We start from the raw sequence: 24,006 nt of genomic DNA, 5'->3' as shown, positions 1-24,006 counted from the left end.
TGAACAGAGCACCAGTTGGGAAACTGCTGTCACTGCTTCTGCAGCTCCCAGCAACTTATGTGAGTCCTCGATGTCGCAGACAAAAGCTTCAGCGTGTCGGTTAAGAGCAGGGGACCCCCTTCCCTGCAGAAGGGAACCATTTTCTTGTTACTTTTTAAATGACACCCACTTTGCCCACGCAGACTCTGTTCTGCCAGCACTAGAGTAAAGAGGCAGGATTTCTCTGGGGAAGTGAGTGAGAACTCCAAAAGATGGTGGAGGCCAAAGGCAGGCGCTGGTGCCCACCCGAGCTGCCGGTCTCAGGGCACTGCCTGGCAGAGGAGCTTTTGCCCCCAGAGGCTCCCGCTGCTCCGAGTAGCTACCTGTGAGCTCAGAATTCTTAAATCACCCTGCAGTTCCAAAGATAGAAATGGCTGTGCTTCCTGAAAGGGACCTAACGGTTTTTTGATTTCTGCTACTATCCACCCTCCTTTTCTCTGACACTCATAATTTGCTTGCTGGTTTTCATGCTGAACACAAAAACTAAAAGAAAAACAGTGAGATATGTTTTTTAATCTGGAATTTGTAAATATTCAAACTTTGAATAAATTCTGTTTTCGCAGTATAATTAATGGATTTGCCTTACCACTAAAAGAAGAGCACAAGATTTTCTTATTGAAGGTGTTGTTACCTTTGCACAAAGTGAAGTCTCTGAGCGTCTACCATCCTCAGGTGAGGGCTCCTCCCTCGACTGTCACTGGGGCCTCGGGAGGGAGCGTGGCTATCTCTGCTTGGACCTCAGTGAACTTGGGATGTTGAACCCCAGCCTCCAGCAGGGAGTGTTTTCTCTGTTACAGCACCTATGGACTTGGGTGTCAGCGTTCCGATGATGAGTGAAAGGATAAGGGAGTAAAAGGAGATTGCTTTTTAAGAATATCAGAAAATTCTCAAGAATGGAGAATTTCAAAATTGGTTGTCAGCATCGAAAAGGGAGCATTTCACACGATGAAGGGGTCAAGGAAGACCTCTTGGAGGAAGACAACTTTGTAAAAATCTGTTTATGATGACACTGAAAAACTAATCCATAAATGGTTTCTAACGGGTTGTTTGGCTGCGTTTCCCCCAGGAAATTTGGATTTTTCCTTCACCCCTATTATTCTAAGTACCATGTAGACAGAAATAAGCCACACTGACTGCAGCTCGGGAAGTTTTGGGTCCTCGTCTAGGTTCAAGAACCAGGAAACACGCCCCTCCGCATTCTGTGGGGCATCCCTCAAGGAGTGTGCCTCAAGGCGTCACAAAGTGTATTCTTTGGTGGTAGTTGGTTAGTTTAGTTTCCAACTCTTTGTGACCCTGCGGACTGTAGCCCGCCAGGCTCCTCTGTCCATGGGATTCTCCTGGTAAGAATACTGGAGTGGGTTGCCATTTCCTCACCCAGAAGATCTTCCCGACCCAGGGATCGAACCCACGTCTCCTGCATCACAGGTGGATTTTTTTACCAACTGAGCCGCCAGGGAAACCAGCTGTCCTAGTAACGATGGCTTCCTGGGAGATCTTTTACTTAGAGTTTTTTCTCTGCTTCCTGTTAACTGGCAACATCTTTACAGACAACCAGTTTGTTTTCACATTAGTTGTTCTGTATTAGAAATTAATAGTTTAGGGATTTAAGATGGAAACAGATTTTATTTTATTTTTTTCTCCCAGCAGTTAGATTACTTGTCCATTATAGTCTCTGAAAGGCCACAAGGAAAGTCCTCACCAGTGCTGGGCTGACTTGGTGGTATTGGTCTAAAAGACCATCTCCTGGGTTTGTTTTTTTTTTTTTTCAGCTTCCTGATGTTCCTTCTACAGTTGACCTGTGTTACACATCGGTTCTGGGGTCCCTCCCTGAGAGTCCCTCCCAGGGTGGGAGGTGGGGGGCATGGGTCACGTCCAGGCCTGTCTCCCCAGGGGAAAGTGCCTGGCGGTGATGCAGTGTTTCCATGGTAACGTGCAGTGTTAACACTCTGTCTCTCTCGCTGTAGCTGGCCTACTGTGTGGTGCAGTTTTTAGAAAAGGACAGCACGCTCACGGAGCCGGTAAGTACAGCCGCTCTGCTCGGGGCCCCGCGATGTCATGTACGCATCTCAGTTGTCAGCCCTGCAGTCTGGCTCCTTTACCAAGACAGCCTCTCCCTCCTAAGTTACAGCACTGACAAACGCAAACTGGTCCCATTCGTATGCTGCCAGTTTTCAAACTGTAGCAATTTTAATTGCAAGTCCGCTTGTCAGAGTGATTCTTTTATGTAATAAGGTGGCCACCTTATCCCGCGTTGCCTTTTACTCTGAATGAACAGCATGGCTGCTGAATCACATGTGGTTTAATACTTCCACATCGCTTGGTTTAACGACTTCAGTCAGAGGAAGTGTAGTAAGGATTCAAAATGCCTGTACTAAAGACATTTTACTGTTCTGAAAATTCTCCGCAAGTTAGAGTGTAACTATTTTATGATCATTATATCATAAATGAATGTTAGATTGCCACCGTCAGTGTTTAGATTTCTAAGTTTCTTGGCATTTTACCTTTATTAAAGATAAAAAGGCCTTTGTAACCTAGCTTTCACAGACTCGGGTGTGTCAGGCGGCCGTTAAAGCGTTTGCATACACTTTTTTAACCAGCTTTATTGAGATGTAATTCTATGCCATGCAGCTCACCCGCCTAACGTGTGTGATTCAGTGGTTTTTTTATACACTAGGTTATTAATGTCTTCAATTGTGGTAAAATACACTATATAACAAAATGTGTTATTTAAAGTTATAGTCTTGTTGTCCAGTTGCAATAGTCGTGTCTGACTGTGAGCCCATGGGCTACAGCACACCAGGCTTCCCTGTCCACTGTCTCCTAGAGTTTGCTCAGACTCGTGTCCTTTGAGCCGATAACGGCGCTGATTGCATTCACGATGTTGCGCACCTGTCATCACTGTTTCTAAAACTTTGTCGTCGCCCCAGACAGAAACTCTGTCTTCGTTAAACAGCGTTGCCCCTGTTAGCCTCCACTCCCCCCGTGATGACCTCAGCTCTGCTTTCTGTCTGCGTTTGACCGCTCTAGGTTCCCTGTGTTAGTGGACGCATCCGGGATCTGTCCTTTGGCAGCTGGCTTATTTCTCTCAGTGTCCTGTGCCCAGGGGTCATCTGTGCAGTCACGTGTGCCAGAAGCTCACTCCTTGCTGGGACTGGGTCGTGCCCCATTGTGTGGCTAGACTGCATTTGGTTATTGTGTTCACCTGTCCATGGAAACTTGAGCTGTTTCCACATTTCAGCTTTTGTGAACAATACGGCTGTGAACGTCTGCGTGTGAACATTTCTTTGAGCCCCTGCTTTCAGTTCTCGTGTGTGTAAACCTGGAGGTGGACGTGCTGAATCACATGGTAATTCTCTGGAAATGCCATTCCGCTCTCCACAGCAGCTGCACCGTTCTGTGTTCCCACCAACAGCCACAAGCATTCCAGTTGACCCACACCCTCGCCGACACTTGCTGTTTTCCGTTCTTTTTACTGTAGCCATTCTAGTGAGTGTGAAGGAGTATCTCGTGGTCTTTGATTTGCGTTTCCCCAATGACTAATGATGTTGGGCATCTTTATACATGTATATTAGCCGTTTGTGTTTCTTTGGAGAAATATCTTTAAATTCATCGCCCATTTTTAATTGGGTTGTTTTACTGTTGAGTAACAAAGCAAGAAGTGTCAGCTGCCAGTTTAAATGTTTGAACACTTTTAAAAATCACTACTGGACTGAAAAAGGTAATTCCTGAATCTTTCCTGTGCCTTTAGTGGTCTTCCACAGTTTCCTCGTTGAAATTGTAATTTTTATAGTGAAAAAAATAGAAATTCTTAATACTGTATCCTGAGTTAAACTGTTTCTGATCTCTCCTTTCTTTTTAAGCTTTTAAATTTAACATGTGGCCACCCCCCTTCACCCTAAAACTCAGGGGAAGCCCCTGGCCATTCTGCTCAGCGGCTGCCTGCGGGGGGAGCGGGGGGAGCGGGGGCCCCCTGCTCTGCAGCCCCTCCCTGGGGTTCCTTGCATCTCTGCCTCAGCTCTGTCCAGCATTCTGGACGCCCCCCCAACCCAGGAGATGGCCCAAATCTTACCAGACTTCCAAACCAAACACAGAAAGTATTTACTGCAATTTAGGTCGAGGATGTGTTATTTTATCCTCCTAGTAAAGTGATGACATGTTTAGATAGGGAAAGAAAACTGAGATGGCACTAACAATAAAAAAAAGCCCTTTTTAACATCTTTCTAGTGACACATCCTAATTCCTGTCTATATGTGAAGCTCTTTTCCAAACTGTTATATGAAGAAATCTTAACACGAACCCTGTTCTTTTCCTACTATTCCTACTTCAAAAATAAGAATAAAAGTGTGTATTCTTCTTCTATGATACTTCTTTGTGCATATTTCTCATACTGTCTAATGGCTGAAGAATTCACTGGATCTTATTACCCTCCATTTATCACGGAACAAGGTTTTCTCACCAAGCCACCCCCTACAGGTTCCGTCCACCTGCACACCCCCCACCCTGCCCCCCCGCCACCACCATCTGTCAGAACCTGGTGCTAATCCTGCTCCAGCAAGACTCAGTGAGCACCCCCACCCCCGTCTCTGTCTCACCTGGAAGTAATACAGATGCTGATAAAGCTTGTGCATCTGTGCCTAGTCGCTCAGTCGTGTCCAGATCTTTGCAACCCCAGGGACTGCAGCCCGCCAGGCTCCTCTGTCTATGGGGATTCTCCAGGCAAGAATACTGGAGTGGGTTGCCATGCCCTCCTTTGACACAGGGATCAAACCCAGGTCTCGTCTCCTGCATTGCGGGCAGATTCTTTACCATCTAAGCCACCAGGGAAGCCCAAGAGTACTGGAGTGGGGAGCCTGTCCCTTTTCTGACGGATCTTCTCAACTCAGGAAGTCAAACCAGGGTTTCCTGCATTGCAGGAGGATTCAACAGCTGAACTGCCATATTAATTCCCACTAATAAAGCTAGTACAGCTTTGCAGCAGTGAGAGCTTTTAATTGTAGTTGTCCGAAAAAAGGCAGGAGACACAGTGTCCTGGCTTCAGTGGGGTCCTTCTGTCTTAGATAGTAGATAGAAAACTCTGACTCGGCACAAACCCAAAGCTACTTCAGGTCCCCCACACCCAGTCCCCAATATTTCCACCCAGAACCACTTCATTTCTTGATTTCCTATAGCGCAGGTAATGTAGCAGCACCCTTGATTACAGAGTGCTATTCAAGATGTTAATGTAAAAAAAAAAAAGTTTACAAATGTTCAGACCCTTGCCTCAGTAACTTCCTTCCTTTAGAATTCACATGTTACAAAAATCCAAAACCCATTTTGTCTGACTTCAGCATCAAAAGCATGTAGACAACTTGATGAAGGTGTAACCCTTGTGAAGGTGTTGGGATGGGCACTCAGCCTGCGTCTCCCGGTCCTGCACCCATGATGTACCCATTTGTGATCTGTAACTGTTTTGTTGTTGTTTGTAAATTGTGTAGAGCGCCCAAAAGCTTTCTGGGCATGTCGAACACGTGCACTGTTGTTATAAGAGTTAGAGGCTCATTCGCTAGTGGGTGGAAGTAAAATCACGCTCCTCTTCCACCCGCCTGTCCCTTGAGGCTGATCAAGCTTTGCCCCGTGGCCTTTCCCCCTGGTGTTCCAGGACAGGAGAGGGGCTCCCAGCGTGCCAGCCTCGCCAGCCACCACCATCGCCACCCCCAGCCTTCTCCCAGGAGCGGGCCGCCTGTTGGCTTCCCCAGGAGAACTCAGTCTTGACGTGCGCCTGACAGCGAGAGCCATTGTTGGCTCAGATTAGCATTCCCTGAGCAGACTCCCGCTCCTGCAGAACGCCCTCACCCGTGGAAGGAGCTGCATCGGCTGGGTAGTGGTCAGAAGTCGTTCCAAACAGTGTGGAAAGTAAGCCCAGTGTACAATGCTGACTCCAGAAATAGGATCTTTCCCAGAGACATCAGGCAGATAAATCAGTTGTGTTCTATAGTTCACAGATCAGCATATTTCTCCTAGTAAAATTCCATTTTGTCAAATGACAAGGAATGTTGGGTTTGTGAAGTGATTGGTACCTGTTGAATTTTAAAAATGATTCCAACACACAGAGTGGAGTGGGGGTCAAATGTCTACTAACATGATTTTGAGCAAAAAAGTGGGAAAATCATCAAATGATGCATTTTTTAAAATGATCCCTCTTAAAGACAGTTGTGTCATAAATTTTTATGCCAGACTTCCAAACTGGGGGCACTTTTTGAGTAAATTTGGAGTTTTGTAAAGTGTAAGAACAGAGAAGATTATCCAGCGGCCTGAAGGTCAGAAGCATCAAGGCAGATTTGCCCTCAGCGGATATTGTTCCGAAGCCCCTTGTTTTACCTGCAGTGATGGCGCCCAGGCCGGGAACAGAGCTGTCGTGATAATGCGGAGCCAGGGGTGAGCAGTGAACGGAAGCCAGGCCGAGAGCGGTGACTGTCACCGCAGTCCTGGCGCTGGCAGCCAGAAATGGCCGTGACGAGGGTAAATGGCTGCATTAGGTGACAGGTCGCAGTCGTTCAGTTAAACGTGCAAGTAGGTATCTGCGCTTTACAGACACGTGCATAATGTTTTGGATTGTTGTACCATTTTAGGCTTAAGGTAGCTAAACTCTCAGGCATACTACTAGTCTGCATCACAAATCAGATATTTTTGGGTGAACGGCCTCTATTGGTAGGAAGTTTGGGAAATGCAGGAACACGATAAAGAAAGGCTGCCGGCAGGAACTTTGCCTGTGTCATGGGCAAGGAACCCAGCGGCCAACACTCCCCAGCCAGGCCGCTGCCACCCCACTGGGCGTGCCTCCCAGGGAACGGCCGCACAGACCTGCACTGGGGTCCTGGCCCGGGCCAGGCTCAGCCCCTCGCTGCGGCCAGCGCACCACCGGCGCCTGTGTGGGCTTAGTAATAAAGTCCTCTCAGCGGCCCCAAGGTGAGGATCGTTGTTCCCCTTGGTATTTAAGGAGGGCTCCGGGGCGCCGAGGGGCTAGCACCAGCCCGTGGCCACACAGAGGGCTTGCCAGCAGCATCAGTACTTCACAGTACTTCACGTCTCTCTTTTGGATGTGTTTTAACACCATTGAAAACTGTGTACACAGCTATGTATGTGTATGTGTGTGCAGTCGCTAAGTTGTGTCTGACTCTCTGCGTCCCCACGGACTGTAGCCCGCCAGGCTCCTCTGTCCATGGGATTTTCCAGGCAAGAATACTGGAGTGGGTTGCCATTTCCTCCTTCAACAGACATTCTCGACCCAGGGATCAGATTCACATCTCCTGCATTGCAGGTGGATTCTTTACCATTTAAGCCACCTGGGAAGCCCCTATGTATGTATATGTGTAAATATATATGAACAGTCAATTTGAGAGAGAAATGGATTGTGTCTATGTATGTGTGTCTCCACCCGAAGACACTTATACAAATTCATATGCTCTACGTTTCTCCACTGGTCTTATTTTCTCTAAACACACCTAACTGCCTGTCTTTTTGTCTTTTTTTTTTTTTTTTTTTTAAGATCTGACTCTTACTAAGATTGTGGTTAAACAGAGTGGGTCATGTAAATTAAAACTGTGATTCTAAAGTGTACAAGATTAGATCTAGCTCATGGCTCAGATTGTAAAGACTCTACCTGCCATGCAGGAGACCCAGGTTCAATCCCTGGGTCAGGAAGATCCCCTGGAGAAGGGCATGGCAACCACCCACTCCAGTATTCTTGCCTGGAGAATCCCAAGGACAGAAGAGCCTGGCAGGCACCAGTCCACAGGGTTGCAAAGAGTCAGATACAGCTGAGCCACTAACACTGAACCCTAACTATGAAAGCCCACGTTCCCAACCGCTGAATCACTGTTCCTTCTCATAGGGAAGAAGGCACCACCTCACCTGTGGCTGCTCAGAGGGGCCTCCTGAACAGGGGAGCAGGCCGTGACCCTGAACAGGGGAGCAGGCCGTGACCCCTGAACAGGGGAGCAGGCCGTGACCCCTGAACAGGGAAGCAGGCCGTGACCCCTGAACAGGGGAGCAGCCCGTGACCCCTGAACAGGGGAGCAGGCCGTGACCCCATGACCCCTGTATGTTGTCTCTTGTGCAGGTGGTAATGGCACTTCTCAAGTACTGGCCAAAGACCCACAGTCCAAAAGAAGTCATGTTCCTGAACGAATTGGAAGAGATTCTGGATGTCATAGAGCCGTCAGAGTTCGTGAAGATCATGGAGCCTCTTTTCCGGCAGCTGGCCAAGTGCGTCTCCAGCCCCCACTTCCAGGTAGGGCGCCTCAGAGAGCAGCCTCGAGTCCATCCCCTCAGGAGCCGGTGGGTCACAGGGCGTCGCTGGTCATGTTGTTGCCCTTCAGGTCATCTGAAGGTGACAATCAGGCTTTCGCTTCAGCTGAAACACGTTGAGGCTTCAGGCCTATAAAATAAGCCTCCAGTGCCTCATCCCCACCCTGCCACTAAAGACACGCTTCTCAGTAAGAGTGATTAAGGGCAGCTTCTCTGTAGGCCGCCTCCGTCTCTGTGTTCCCCGGGCGCCCAGACTCTCACAAGCTTACTGTCCACAGCTGAGTGCTCAGTATTTACAGAGGATGTGCACCTGTTGGGCTTCCACTCCCTCCCTCCCTCCATCAGCGCTCCATTTCTGACACTTGAGTCTTAGAAAACAGTCGTGGTTCTGACTTCTGTCCCTTCCACGTCCCTGCGTGGGGGCCGCAGCCAGGCCACGCCTTTCCCGATTCGCCCTCACACCCTCCCAGCCCCCGTCAGAGGTCATCCCGGTGGCTCTTCCAGCCTGTCTGCCTCCTTTTAACACACTGGCCACCCCATCGTTTTGTATCGAGACAGTATTTACGGTGAAGTCTTTGTGAACAAGGTAGAAATGTAGGCACCAAAGGAGCAGAACCTCATGGTCTCCAGGGAGTCTCGATCCGGCCAGAGAGGGTGAGGTGGCGGCTCAGTCCTGCCGGCGGGTTCAGAGCTGGCCCCACGGTGGCCTCTGCTCCGCCCGCGTCCCCCGCCCTGCTGTCCTCAGCCGGCCACCCCGCGGCCGTCTCACACCTCCTCCCGCTGGCCCTCGGCAGGGACGGGCCTGCCACCACCGGCTTTGAGCAGAAGCCACATTTCCGCGCACACACCGGCTCTCCCTGCCTCCCCTGCTGCCGTTCACCACGCGATGTAGCACCAACGTGTCAGACCACTCGCCGTCATGGGTTCACCCCACCGAGCGCAAGCTGCCCGCTGGCAAGGCTTCTGCCTGCAGGACTCCCCGCGGGATCCTCAGGGCCAGACGGTGCCTCCCCGGGTGGAGACGCCCTCCCCGGGGGAGACGCCCGTAGAGGGTGCTGGGCGGCTGATGGTTAAGGAGGGCGAGCTCATGTGACTTATGGCCTCAGCATCTGGCCTGTGTCCAGTAGAAGTGTTGGTCGAACTCGGAAAAATCAGTGACGGCGATCTTGAGGGACGTGGAATCATCCGCCTCTTTGTTGAAGGCGCCTCAGGGTTCCAGTCTAGAGCACTCTGGTTTGCAGAAGTGATCCTACCCTGCCCTTCCCGTCCAGTCGAGTCCGTCCTGCACCTGTGTGCGGACCGCGATGAGCGCCGCGCCCTTCTGCCTTGCAGGTGGCGGAGCGGGCGCTCTACTACTGGAACAACGAGTACATCATGAGCCTGATCAGCGACAACGCGGCCAAGATCCTGCCCATCATGTTCCCATCCTTGTACCGCAACTCCAAGACCCACTGGAACAAGTGAGCGCCCGCCGCCCGCCTTTCTTTTACCCCTTTCTAATTAACCTGTCTGTCTGTCTGTTTAATTCAAGTAGCCTTTTTTTTGACCGCACTGGGTCTTTGCCACTACGTGCAGGTTTTTCTCTGGTCAGGGCGAGCGGGGCGCCTCCCTCGGTGCGGAGCGCCGGCTCCTCCCTGCAGTGGCTTCTGCTGCGGAGGGGCTCTAGGCGCACGGCCTCGGGAGTCGTGACGCACGGGCATGGTTGCTCCACCGCATGTCAGGTCTTCCCAGACCAGGGATCGCACGTGCCCCGCCTGCCTGCATCGGCCGGCGGATTCTTAACCACAGGACCACCAAGGAAGTCCTGCGCTGGCCATTTTTAAATTTTGCATATTTTCCTGATACTTGAAGCCGGTTACTATTGAATCCAAGTCTCAGTATCAGTTAAAAAAAAATCAGATGCCGATTTCTCCGTGGGCTGTGGCCCAGCAGAGGTGGGGGCTGTGTCTCACCCCCCCGCTGGCCTCCTGCGCCCCAGTCGGGCCCACGTCGGAGGGCGCAGTGCCTCCCTCCCCACCCGTCTCTTGTCCCCGGGCAGGGCCAGCAGGTGCATTCTCCAGGCCTCCTCTCAGGTTTCCTCCAGAGGGGTTGAAGGTCATCACAGCCTCGGGGCTCAGTCCCTGCTGGCGCACAGAGGCCGCCCTTCCCGGGGGGGCCCCCGAGCCCTGCTGACACTCACCCTAGTGAGCCCCCCTGTGCCCACTGCCCAAGCAGCCAGAGAGAAGGGGGCGCGCAGCCCACACGCCGCCTGAGTCTCCGGCACCTGGCTGCCCCTGCCGCCCTGCTCTGCCCTCCCACTCCACACGGGTGAGCGGACGGACGGAGCCAGCGGTCGTCTGCTGAGACCTCAAGCCCCGCTGTCCTCTGGGCTGCCCTGGCACCCTCGTCGTTCTTGTAAACAAGGAGGCAGGGTTCCGCTTTCTCCATCTTCTGCCCTTTCTCTGTTACAATCAGTGAATCAGAGTTTAAAGCAGGAGGGACAGAGCTCTGATATCCAGTCCTGCCCTCTTGTTTGTGGGGGGACGGCAGGGTGGGATGCAGCCCAGCCTGCAGCTGGGAGCTGGGGGGCCGCTCTGTCCGCAGGCTCTGCCCTCACCCGTCCAGCTGTCAGGGCTCACAGACTTGCTCTGGTGCCCACCAGGTCTCTCTCAGCCACAGCCTCCTCACCTGAAAGGTAGAGAAGATGTTGGCACTGGGACTTCCGTGGCGGTCCCACGATTAGGACGCCTCACTTTCACTGCCAAGGGCCCGGGTTTGATCCCGAGTCCAGGAACTATAAGTTCCACAAGCCACTTGGCTCAACCAAAAAAAAAAAAAGATAAAGAGAGAGAGAAAATGTTGGCACCCACTGTTTTGTGGTGATCGATTGATGAAGATAACCACGGGAAGCGCGTCGCCTTGTGGCGCCCGCCGCCGTGCTGCGGGGGTCGGTTAGGATGGAGAGGGTGTACGTCAGTGTAAGGCTCCTGGCGCCTCCCTGGCACGCAGCACACTTCTGCAGCAGCCCCTCATCTGCAGGTTTGGCAGTGGGACGGAGAGACAGCAGCTGTGACGGCGGAAATAGTAGCCTAGCGGTCACTGTTCACATGTCGCTTTCAACAACCTCTCCTGCGTGACATTCATCTTCTGTTAGCTCAGCAGGTGCTAACCAAGGCCTCGAGCTGAGCCCCAGCTCCTGGGTGTGGTTCAGAGCGCTGCGAAGGCCGGCGGTGGTGGCTTAGGTCCCTGCCCTCTGCAAAGAAAGACACGTCCTGTTAGATGTTTTCTAAACAGGATCTAGGGCTTCCCTGGCAGCTCAGACAGTAAAGCGTATGCCTACAATGCGGGAGACCTGGGTTTGATCCCTGGGCCGGGAAGATCCCCTGCAGAAGGAAATGGCACCCCACTCCAGTATTCTTGCCTGGAAAATCCCATGGACTGAGGAGCCTGGTAGGCTACAGTCCATGGGGTTGCAAAGAGTCAGACACGACTGAGCGATTTCACTTTCACTTAAACAGGATCTGGTTTCATTATAGTGAATTAAATACTAGTTAAGGCTTGAGAGTCGAGTTTTTGGTTGTTGCTCCCAATTCTGTGGGTTGACCAGGCTCCAAGGGGCAGTCCTCTGCCCGAATCACTGTGGGGGGGGAGGGTGTCCCTCACGTGGCTGCAGCTGATGACAGGTGAGACCAGAGTCCTCCCGAGGCCCTGCCGAGTGGGGCACGGCGGGGCCCTCCCTCTCCTGTGTGTCTGCGTCTGAGAGCTGAGCAGGATTAAGCTGACTGGTCGTAGTTTCATTTAACACTCTCCTAAGCGGTGCTTTGGCAGTGTCAGCATTAGTTTTTTGTCCTCAGTGAGTAAGAATGAAAGGAAGCCGACGTCTACAGGAAATAAAACGTTTCCATTATTCTCTGTATGATTAAGCTTGCCTTAACTGTACCTGTTCAAGGTTCAGCATTTTTTATTCGACTTCCCAGTAAGGCAGCTTTGGGCTGCCGTCAGCCAGGTCGGTGAGCCGGAAGGCCCAGGCGCTGCAATGAGAGGCGTGCTGGAGCAGGGCTGCCTCTGAGAAAACCAGCAAGGAGTCAAAACGTCACAGGCTTTTAACTCTAGAGCTTAGGAGACTTGTGGGACCGTTGAAATACGCTGACAGGCTGGGAGAGGAAGCAGTCTGTGGTAGGGAGGGGAGGGAGATGGATCCAAAAAGATGAAGCATCCTGAGTTTCAACATGAAGCTTTCGTTACAGGACGATACACGGCTTGATATACAACGCACTGAAACTCTTCATGGAGATGAACCAAAAGCTGTTTGATGATTGCACCCAGCAGTTTAAGGCAGAGAAACTGAAGTGAGTTGCTCTTTTCAAAAGTTGTTCTTTCAAGGATTTTTTTCCCCTTAATCCTGAATAAACCTCTCCCATTAGTTTGTCCTAAGAAGTTATTCTTCACTTCAAAGCAAAATCTGCCCTTTGGTACTGGAAAGCAAATCAAATCTTTGTGATGAAAACATATTTTCTAAGGTAGCTATCCTCTGGCACCTCCGGTGGTTAGGACTCAATGCTTTCATTCCCGAGGGCCCAGGTTCAATCCCTGGTTGGGGAAGTAAGATCCCAAAAGCCTCACAGCCCACCCCCCCCCAAAAAAGAGACCTTAGCTATTCTACCAGTTCAGTCAACGTTGCATTTCTCAGGGGACACTTAAAGACAGGAATGTGTGGTATTTTTTCATGGTCATCAGGTGGGAATTTAGACTCTGTCCTGTAAGTTTTGTGTAAGAGAGCCAGACCTTCACCCAGCGTAACTTCATTGTTCTGATTGTTGATCTCCATAAGTTCGGGCATTCTCTCTAGAGTCTGGTGCCTGAGTCCCTCACAAAACCAGGGCCCTGGTCTCGTGCCGTGAGGATGTCAGCCCACACCTGTCCAGGGACACACTCAGTGACTCCCTCCCTGGGCTGTGCTGGCGACAGCGTGCTCCCTCCGGTATCAGAATCACAAGTGCCGTGTGCATCCCTCGGCGTGTGTTTACCTGTATGCCAGGCCCTGCTGTGAATAAAGCAAACAAAACCCCTTGCCCTTACGGAGTTTCTGCTCTGGGCCGTGCGGACAGAGAAAGACAGCAGAACATAAATGAGTCTGAGACGGTGACGAAGGGAACAGCAGGAGGAGGGTGCCGGGAGCCGGCTGTGGTGTCCTCACATCTGCAGGCTGCCTGGCCCCCCTCCTGCCTCAGGTGGACGTAGTGTCCAGGGCTGAAGTGCGTGACCCCCGGGGCTTGTCTGACGGCACATCCTCGTTCATGGGACATCGCATCCCTGAAAGGGACCTCACCCATCAGGCCACACGTTTTCTAGATTTAAAACAAAAAAAGAGTCGGTCCTGTGATGAGTAATTTCCTGAAGGTCCTGCGCCTCGTGGGTGCGGACCTGCGTGCTGTGCCTCTGTGAGGACGTCCTCACCTGGCTCCTCCACGCTGGGGCGCGGTCTCACTCTTCACAGGCGTGTAAGCTTCTCATCGAAGCCGTGAGCATCCTGTGACAATGCACCAAAGCCAGGGAAGAAAGGAGGCGTGAAGGTGCTGGTGCAGACCTTCCTAAGAGCTGAGATTCTTAGACGTGTTAAAATTTTGGTGTGTTTGTAATTTTAGCTCTTTTTCCTCTAAGCCCAGTTTTTGTTTTTGTTTTTCTCCATTGCGTACCTCGTGGTCACCGCTGTGACCTACGTGAAATAAGACCAGACAGGGACAAAGGGGAAATGAGGTGTCGTGTTCCGGCCCCCCCCACCCCGCCCCACTTAACGCTTTCTTGAATTTGATTCATTTCTCTAACGCCAACGACATTTTACTATTTTTCAGAGAGAAGCTAAAAATGAAAGAACGAGAAGAAGCGTGGGTTAAAATAGAAAACCTAGCCAAAGCAAACCCCCAGGTACTAAAAAAGAGAATGACATGAAAACGTCTAGGGTGTGACTTTAGTGTTTTTGTGAGACAGGAGTGTGGCTTCACCGTGGGAGGGGAGACAGACCCACTTCACTAACATTGTGTATGAAACTGTCCGCAATAAAAATACTTTCCAACTTTTGTATAAGTACTTATTTTGTCCCGGTAAGTTTTTACCACAGGATTGGCATTTTTATTATTATTATTATTATTATTATTATGCTTTTTAAATAAGATACAAACCTTTCGAATATACTGTGGTAAAAAGAAAGCCAGGATACAACCTCTGTTCTAGGCCCAGATTACAGTATGCTTTTCTGTCTCAAATATCATAGATGCTGTAGCTGAAACAGTTTCTTTTTAATATCAAATTAATTCTGCAGGGAAAAAAAAATAAAAACGGGATTTGAAATAGGTGAAGTATGAAGTCGGTGACCTGTTTCTGAAAATGAGGTTTCTACAGGCTTGAGCCTTTCTCGTTAACAGTTGACTGACTTCTGTCATCTTAGCAACTAATCCTTTTCTCCCGTCCCGGCGCGCCCTGGCCGGTGGGCCTGGCGGGCGTTGTCTTCTGGGGCCGCCGGCTCTGAAGTAGTGTCGCCCGTGGAGGTGAGCCAGCTGACCCCTCCCAGACGGCCAGGGTTGGGGGCCGGAGCTAGGATCGTGTCCTCTGGACTGGAGCACGGCCCCGGCAAGCGTTCTTCCTGGTGCTGAGTATCCATCTGACCATCCCTGAAGAGCCTTTCTGTTGAGTCTCTGCCGCCCTGAGAATTCTCAGGGCTGTGCCCAGCTCCCCAGAAAGAAAAGATGTTTGTTTTCTGAGGATAACTGCTCCAGCTACCCCGTAAAGTCCTGAAAGGTTCTATGAGGTGAACCAGAAGGCACACAGCCTGCTCATTGCCTTTGGTGAGAGGCGTGCACAAGTCATCATGACCTCAGGTGTCCTGTGGGTTCTCGATCTCCGTGGCGTTTTAATAAAAAGTGACACGTCAATCAAAGTTGAAAGTATGTCCTTCACCTTCGTATCAACATGCTGATTTGTATTCCTTAGCTGTCTATATTCCATGCGCTTATGCAGAAGTGCTGTTTTAAGATTACTGTGAAACTGTGCAGTAGTTGGTTGAGGCAGATGGCTATGGGTGTATACTTTTAAGAACAGAATCTATGCTGAACATCAGGTTAAAATACTGGCTGACGTTTGTTGTAAAGCCATGCGTCTGAGGCGTGTGGGTGGACGGGCCGGGCCTGGCGGGGCACCTGGCTGCCTCGCTCTGTTCTGACGGACCCGTGCCAAGGTCAGATGGGGCCTCGGGACCAGTCAAGGTTGTCAGGGCCCCCGTCACACACACCCTTGAAAAACATGTGAAATGTGTACAGATCAGAGGGTCTGATGTTATTTGTTTTACCTGGAAAAAAGGAATAAACCCCATGGGAGATCCTGCTAACATATATATATATCGTTCTCATTCCCCTGTCTCTGAACCTTTCCTGAATGTTCATCCATCGCATTTTCCCTCCTCTGGCCGCTCTGTGTCACGGCGTCTCTGTTAGCAGCGTCCGTGGGGTGGGCTCTGCCGGAGTGCACCTCGTTTGTGCTGTGGAGCCCGGGGCCAAGCACCGCCCCATCCCTCATCTGTGCATGAGAACCTCCACCCCGGCCTGGCCTGGCCCATCCGCACACTGCAGTCCACCGCTCACTGCCTGAAACGGAAAATACTTCATGGGCTAGGATCTCAGAGCTGGCAATCAGGGCCTTGGTGCTCGCTGTTCATTCTCAAGAGAGAGAAAATGTTTTCTAAATTCTAAGCAGATGCTGGGAAAGATTGAGGGCAGGAGGAGAAGGGGACGAAAGAGGATGAGATAGTTGGATGGCATCACCGACTCAATGGACATGAGTTTGGGTAAACTCTGGGAGTTTGTGATGGACAGGGAGGCCTGGCGTGCTGCGGTTCATGGGGTCGCAAAGAGTCAGACACGACTGAGTGACTGAACTGAACTGAATCACTGCTTGCCATTTATAACAACCAAAAACAGTAAATAATTTTGTGGATAATACAGTTTGCTTTCTATTTCTGTAACGAAAGTAGGTAGTTGGGTGGTTGCAGGCTCACGCTCCAGCTGGAACCTGCCGTCTGAGAAGTGGTTCACCAACTTCCTCATTTAAGGTGGTCCCCAGCCCTCCCCCTGTTCGCGGGGGGGACTCTAGCAGTCTGCCTGGTGCTGAGCCTGGGGCTTGCCGGAGCCAGGTCTCATCCGCCCTGAGATGTGACAGTAGGTCCCCGTGTAGGCCGCTGGATTCGGAAAGCTGTGGTCCTTTGGGATTCAGGTTGTTTGTCTTAGCAGTTGTGGCAGCTTGCATTAGGGTGTTTTTAACATCAGACGTAATTCAGTTTTGTAAAGTCGTGAAATACGGAAGGTTTCTAACGTGAAGGTGATTTTCCTAATCCACCAAAAGAAGCCATACAGTGGTTTAATGCTCGCCTCCCTTCTGCGGGGAGCACGTGATGTGCAGACCAGGCGCACCTCTGATTTTCAGACGCGGCCGTGGCTCCGTGTTCTGTCCGTCAGCAGCGACAGGACGATGCGTGGCAGGCCCGGGGCACAGAACCTGGCTGCCTGCCTCTCCTGTGGGAGACGAGCCTCTCTGGGGATGTGCATTCCCTCTCCTACCTGTTGAGAGCGTCAGCATCGGCGGGCGGGGGAAGGTTTTTATTCCTGGTGAGGCCCCTGTGCCCAGCCCCCTCGCTGCTACTGACCCCGACTTCCTGCAGACATCGCCTAGCATCCTTGTGCGAACTTCTCTTTGCCCCGAGCCCCACGCTGCCCTCACATAGCCGCTCATCGGTGGGTTCTGCATGGAGCACCGGTTTTCTCCTGGCGTGGCCGAAAGCTGAAATACTGGTTTGAACCCACGCACCACCTCCCTATCTGCCCCACCCAGCCTGAGACCTGCAGGACAAGTTGCATGAGGCTCCCTCCTCTCTCAGCTGATGGTGCCAACTGCGTGTCCCAGGATACACAGATGGGCATGAGACGGGGCCCAGTGTCAAGGAGGGGAGCCAGGTGGGAGCAGAGAGGACCCAGACAGGCAGGTGACACACACACGGGGGTGATGCTGGGGAGGGTCTGGTCGCGCCTTTAGGGAGGGACACATAGAGGAAGGCTGGGGATAGGGTGGCCACAGCCGGGTGTCCCCACACCACCAGGACTTCAGCTCCCCCCAGGAGCGCTGGGCCGCCTGCAGATGGGGCCAACGCTTCTCAACTAAGCCGGGGGGTGCTTCAGCAGCCGGGGGTCAGGACAGGATGGGACCACTTGGGAGACCGAGCTGCTCGTGGATGGGTGTCGTCGTAGGGGAGGGGCTGGGCGTGGTCTGAGTCAGGGCCGAAGCTGGAGAGGCAGCAGGATCCGTGGGTTTGATCCCCTCCGGTGTGCGGGCGTCATCCCGGCTCACCTGTGTTCAGAAAGCTCGTTGGGGTGCTCCAGGGCACCTGTGGACACATGTAGAGGTGTCGCTGTTGGCCAGGGCAGGTGGGGGCGCCGAGGGGCCTGGGTGCCTGTCACAGTGGGAGAATCGGACCCGAGGAGGTGGCTTCCTCGAGGGGGCAGCCTCTTTTCCCAGGACAGCAAGGAGGCTGAGGGCGGGATTCTGCAAGACCCTCAGGGAGCATGAGGAGGGACAGTTCTGTCATCCAAGCCGCAGCGGAGGAAAGAGGAGCCGGGCTGGCCTGCGCCCCAGGCCCGGGAGGGGGTGGGCGGCTTCAGGGCAGATGGTGGTCAGCACATGGGCACAAGGTCACCCACAGCCTGGTGCCCGCTGTCCTGTCAGAGAGGCGAGGTCCAGGCCTGAGGGGTCAGGAGGAGAAGGGCCCCCCAAGAGCCGAGCGGTTCTCTTGGATGCTTGCCCAGTGGGAGGGAGGCAGGTGGGCCTGGGGTCCAGGCCTCCAGCCCAGGCGGAGGGGCTTGCTGTGGGCTGGAGAGCCTTCCACCCAGATAGGAGGGCACGATGCAGGACGGGGAGTGTGAATCAACCAGCCCCCCACCAGCCCAGAGCCTCAGTGGGTTAGCATAAGGACCTCGGCAATCCTTCAGTCGAGAGGCTTCTAGCACTCACATTATAGCTTGTACTCGGAGTAGCACCCAGCTCGCAGCAGACACACGAGTCGACGCTGAGTGCTAAGGACAGTCAGGCCTTTCCACCACCTGTGAAGCAAGCTCATCACCACCACCACCAACCCCCCAGTCACACTCTCAGAAGCAAAGTCAGAAACCATCCTGCTCACACCAGAGCTTCCCTGGTGGCTCAGAGGTTAAAGTGTCTGCCCGCAATGCGGGAGATCCGGGTTCAATCCCTGGTTCAGGAAGATCCCCTGGAGAAGGAAATGGCAACCCACTCCAGTACTCTTTCCTGGAGAATCTCATGGACGGAGGAGCCTGGCAGGCTGCAGTCCACGGGGTCGCAGAGAGTTGGACACGACTGAGCGGGCTTCACTTCACACCAGAGCCTGACTTGGCCTGGAGACCGGGGAGAGCAGCATCCCTGGGTGCCCCTATGGGACCCCACTGACTTGTGGGTGCACTGGGCCCCCCTCAGGGCCGGCCCTGGCCGGCAGGGTGAGGTATGAGCTGCGGAACCGCTCGAGACTGCGTTGTCCAGGAGAGAACAGAGAGTGTGCGTCAAAGGGCGGGTGTGGTCTGTGCTGGGGTTGGGGCGAGTCTGGAGAATGTGGAGCAAATGGGGGCCTGAGTGAGGGTGACGTGGACGTGGGGAAGGTGTGATGAGGCCCGCAGGCCAGGTGCAGAGGTCGGGGGCTGGAGGCGCAGGTTTCCATGGGAAGCGGTCCCCATGAGCAGGCCCAGGGCATCAGGAGGCCAAGGCTCCAGGGCGGGTGTCCTGTGGCCCAGGGCTGGGAGAGTCTGGAACCAAGGCGGCTGCTCTGCTGTCCCGGCCCGCAGGCGGGCAGGCGTAGGCCAGGCTCAGGCTCATCCCGCACAGAGGCTTCCTTCAGGAGGGGCCCCGGGGAGGGCGGCGTCTGGAGGAGCAGCCCTGGAGCCGCCCCCCTGAGCGCTGGCCGAGAGTGACTCCGCGCTTTGCATTGCAGTATGCAGTGTATAGTCAAGCGAGCACCATCAGCGTCCCGGTGGCAATGGAGACAGATGGGCCTTTATTTGAAGATGTGCAGATGCTGAGAAAGACAGTGAACGAAGAGGCTCGCCAGGTAAAAGCGCGCAGAGCTCAGCTGGCCGCGCCCCTTAGAGACTTGCTCATAAGACGTGTGTGCGATTTTAGTCACATGGCGGACCGCGGCGCCTCCCGTGTAAGATAACATGGAAACTCACACGTTGGTCATCTTACGGGAAACGTCCCATCCGTCCATCTTAGGTCAAGTCAGCAGAAACAGCTTTTAAGGGTTAATACGTGCCTGAAATGTATTTCCTACGTTTACTCTTAAGAGTAATGATCCCAGCTCTTAACTGCAAGTCAGCTCACAGCCAGAGCAAGAGCTCAGAAGGTCTGCGGTCATGTCTGCCCCATGTACGCCCTCTGCCCACCTCTGGCTCCTGCTCTGGCCCAGAGCCGGCCCCTTTAACTTCTCCGCAGAGTTCCTGCCAGCCCCGGGGGCCCCAGGACACCGGGCAGAGCTTTCATCCTGTCAACAGCAGGGTCCTGCTCACACCGAGCTCTCTTGGGTCCCTCAGGCAGTACTCAGACTCACGTGGTCTTATTTCCACTTCGCAGAGATGCATATTCAGATCACCTCTGGTCCAAAGAAAGGCTCCTGTCGCTGAATCGGGAGCAGACACGACTTAGGCTTTGCAGAGGGTAGCGGTGGAGCCCCTGCCTGCAAGCGGCGCCTCAGCCACGGCATGTCTCTGACGGTGCCTCCGTTCTCAGCCCAGGCAGCTGACAAGTGCTCCCCAAATCTGGGGACGTGGCCCCTTCTGACTCTGAAACTGGAATCCCCTTTGAGCTTCCTAAGAATCCCTAAAGACTCCCAGCACTACAACCCTGAAATGTAAAAACAAGTTAGGCTAAAATTAAGCCGCACTCTGAAGGCAAATGGTTTTGAGATAAGAGGGTCATCCTGAGCTCAGAGTTCTTTTTTTTTTTTTTTCTTTTAAACTCTTTGTTTTTCATTCAAGTAAATTATGTCCCCTGCCTGATTAGACAGGATCGGACGTCACTGTGGGCACACCCTCAGGACCATCCAGACCACCGTCTCCACACAGCAGCCAAGAGGCGCGCGGGGCCCGTGGCCGTCTGGCCCGGAACACACCAGGGGGCTCCCCGGCTCAGTACACAGAAGAGAACCTAGGAAGCCCCCATTCATAGCTCTCTGTTACTGACAAGGTGTTGAAATGATGCTATTTTGGACATACTGGCTTAAATAATAAATGTTATGCAAATAATTTTCATTTGTTGCTTTTCACTAGTGTGGCTGCTAGACAGTCTGGAATTAGTGTGTGGCTGGCACTGTCTTCCAGCCGGGCAGCAGGGGCTGCCGGACCCACCCATGCCTCCTCCTGCCCGGCTAGCTCTTGGCCTCAGGTTAAGATAAAGGCAGGTGGATGCAAACACTGAAACTACAGTGGAAAAACATCAGTGATGCATTTTTTACTTAATCCAGTTTGGATTCCATCATTTCCTCTCCATATTCTTAGCAATGAATAGCCTGAATGAAAAAAAAACAAAAACCTTTATCTTTTTTCTCAGTCTTATGAGGGTGTTAATTTTCCTACTAAGTTTTGTTGTTGTTTTTTTAACTTGGAGTTTGAAGTCATTTCTTTGATTGCCATTTCGATTTTACAGCCTCGGGTAGGCTAGAAATATAAGCGCTGGCATCATTACTGCAGGCAGTCAAAGGACATGCATGTCAGGGTCCCTTCTGCCAGCAAGCCTGCCCATGGGTGGTCTTCAGCCTGACCGCACAGTGGTCTTTAGGTCACCCAGGCCCGACAACACAGAAAGGGAAAGCGACAGCTTACAAGCCAGTCCTGATACGTTAAGTATTTTAGGGCCGGAGGGGTTTTCTTGGGGGGATGTCATTTGACTTGATAATTAAACCCAGGAAGAGGATAGACTACTCCCAAAGTGTAATGAGCATATTACATAACTGTGCGATCTTTGGGTATATTTCTGACTCAGGGCCCTCTCTGTGGGGGATTTAGAACACAAAACAGCATTCTCTGCCTTTGAAAGTCAGTATTTCCGCAGTGGCTGCTCCTTCCCAGCTGGCTGATCTTCCGGTGGCCCCTGGGGGCGTGTGGGGGGCGTGTCTCCTCCGCCTCCCTGCACGGTGGACACGGAAGCAGCCTCTGCTCATCCACTGCCTAGTCCTGAGTCACCACGTGTAGACAGGGCGTCTCTCGGAGAGCTCTTCGTTTGCCAGTTTATTTTCGTGAAACTCTTGAAATTAGATGATATGACGGAGCTTTCTGTGTAACTGGCATTCCTACAAAACTCTCCCCTCCCCGCCCCACCACGTTACCTTTAAATGTCTGTGGATCTTATTCCTGGGTCGGAAGACTCTGTACTATTAAGGTGTCAGTTCTCTCCCAAATTAATGCAACCCAGTCAAGAATCCCAACAGTCTCCCAAATTAATGCAACCCAGTCAAGAATCCCAACAGTCACCCTTCTCTTTTTAAAGGCATTGACCAGCTAATTCTAAAACTGATACAGAAATGCAAAGAACCTAGAATAGCTAAGATAACTCTGAATAAAGAATAAAGTTGGAAGACTAACACCACCCAATTTCAAGACTTATTATGGATTTCTATGGATCAGTTGAACTCCCCCCCCCCCACAAATATCAACCTACCTAGATGAAGAAATTTATAGTGCAGTCTCTTAGCTATAATATTTGATATGACAGGCCCTTGTCAGTTTGAAAGTATTTAGAGTCATATTCCTTAAATCCTCAAAAACACTGTCGTTAAAGCAAAGAGAAGGTACTGAGATGCAGGGGAAATCTATATTCATCATTTGGAGACCAAATAGACTTAAGAGGTTATGCTAAAAACTAGGCTTTTCAGTTTTTATATTTAGTCATTGAACATTCTCAATGCCCCTTTTAGTTAATTTTCAGCTAGGTTTATTTTTCCAAAATAACTCCACATTTCTTCGAAGTAATTTGAATGTGGGCTCACAGCTCATGTGAGGTCAACGGCAGCATTGCACAAGCATCTTCTGCAGCGGAGGGGACCCTACTGGTCGTGCAACGTACTGGGTTGGGATTCTGAGGGGAAATTCAGTTATGTATTTACCTGTCAGAACTGTGGTTTGTATTTCTTCTGAGAAAACTGTGTAACCCTATGTAGAACCTCCAAAGAGAACTAGTAAAGTTTGTGTGAATGACGTTCATGTATCAGAGACATTTAAAATGTTGTGCAATTCTCATTTTTAACAGTCAGTCGGGAGGAAAGCAGTGTCGAGCATGCAGTTAAGGAAGGTGTAGAAAGACGGAAGGTGGGAAGTGAAGGTATTCCTCACTCAGTACGTAGAAGTGTATTTATAAGGCTTTTTCTATATTTAGGAAAAGAACTGACAATGCTGTGTACATGAAGTATTTTCCCTTTTTTCCCCCTGTCATTCCAGCTTGTGATGGTGAAGACAAAGGAATCTGGTCCCTCAGGAGACTTTGATGAGTTCTGTCCTAAATTAAGTAGTGAAAGCGTGCACTCTTACCATGCGCCCACCCCGATGTTGCCTCCCCACTTCCTGAATAGAGATTGGGCCTTTCAGAGCCACTGTCCCGCTGCGGACAGAGACTGGATCTTTCCGGCTCCGATCTCCGCGGAGGTGTCCTGGGCAGCATTTCCGTCTGTCTTGTCCACCCCACCATCAACAGCATGCTCACCAGCACACCCCTCCACCAGGGTCACTCGTCCAGGGTGACCATCTGCATGACGTCTCTCTCCTGCCGCCCGTGTTTCTGATTTTTTTTTTTTTTAACCTTTGTGGCTTGTGTAACTGCTCTCTGCTTTACACCCTGGTTTTAAATGGTTACATAGGAAGACTCAGCAGGTCCCTCACTCTCTCTCTCTCCTTCCAGAAGTTTCCCGGGTCACGTTTGCCTTCTCAATTTGCATTTGTTGGTTTGCAGCTCCCAGGTTTTTACTATCGCCTTTTTCTATGAAAATGTTTCTTCTCTTTGGAATGCCTGTCGGCGGCAGTTATTAAATATTTCAAGTATCTAAAATGCTTTTGTTTTGCTTCACTTTGCTTTGATTTACAACTCAACATGGGATGGACATAAAATTCAGGGTAGAATTTCCCTCTGAGGTTCTCCTGGGTCGAAGGCAAACAGGCTCCACCGATGCGAGCACTTTTACAAGGGGTGTGACCATGACGGGCAGCCCCTTGGGGACTGGGGCCTCCAGTCTCCCAATGTGCTGGCGGTCCTGAAGCCATCTTACACCAGTTTCCGGGAGAGAAAATCAGAATTCCTGCCTTTAGCCATAAATGAACCTTAATGACCAAATAACATTTCTAGAAACAATCCTAAAGTGATGTGACACAAAATTCTTTCCAAACCTTGACATTGCTATGGTTTTCATAGATAAATTTGCAAAGAACCGTAAGAAATAGTAGCTCTGCAAAACTGCATGTTTCATATATGGTTTCTGCAAGTCCCTGAATATTTTTATTAAAGCACAGAGAAGTATACTTGGCATATCACACCAGCGGTGCTGGCAAGCTGGCCACTCTGGGGAGTGGTCAGAGATGTGTGCTTTTTGCTCTCAAGTGATTGACTTGTACAAGT

At 51.6% G+C, this 24,006-nt stretch overlaps 1 protein-coding gene across 15 annotated transcripts in view; it reads left to right on the top strand.

Annotated features, from left to right (window-relative positions):
• PPP2R5C (protein phosphatase 2 regulatory subunit B'gamma) overlaps positions 1-24,006 on the top strand; it is a 135,605-nt gene that overhangs the window by 108,154 nt on the left and 3,445 nt on the right. For 5 of the 15 annotated variants that reach the window (XM_070477821.1, XM_070477812.1, XM_070477823.1 and 2 more), the window contains 8 exons: positions 603-711; positions 2,004-2,057; positions 8,138-8,308; positions 9,658-9,785; positions 12,552-12,653; positions 14,157-14,229; positions 19,343-19,459; positions 22,839-23,445. In XM_070477821.1, the coding sequence (XP_070333922.1) occupies positions 603-711; positions 2,004-2,057; positions 8,138-8,308; positions 9,658-9,785; positions 12,552-12,653; positions 14,157-14,229; positions 19,343-19,459; positions 22,839-23,138 (1,054 nt within the window). In that variant the 3' untranslated portion in view covers positions 23,139-23,445. Of the gene's footprint in view, positions 1-602; positions 712-2,003; positions 2,058-8,137; positions 8,309-9,657; positions 9,786-12,551; positions 12,654-14,156; positions 14,392-19,342; positions 19,460-19,980; positions 20,348-20,409; positions 20,652-22,650; positions 22,723-22,838; positions 23,446-24,006 lie in introns of those variants that run through there. The other 10 variants (XM_070477816.1, XM_020913510.2, XM_070477820.1 and 7 more) reach the window with 8 other exon arrangements.

The sequence above is a fragment of the Odocoileus virginianus genome, chromosome 16 (genome assembly GCF_023699985.2).
Source record: "Odocoileus virginianus isolate 20LAN1187 ecotype Illinois chromosome 16, Ovbor_1.2, whole genome shotgun sequence".
NCBI classification, from domain to species: domain Eukaryota; kingdom Metazoa; phylum Chordata; class Mammalia; order Artiodactyla; family Cervidae; genus Odocoileus; species Odocoileus virginianus.
The sequence above is the reverse complement of the archived record's forward strand: the minus strand, read 5'-3'. Positions and strand labels throughout refer to the sequence as shown.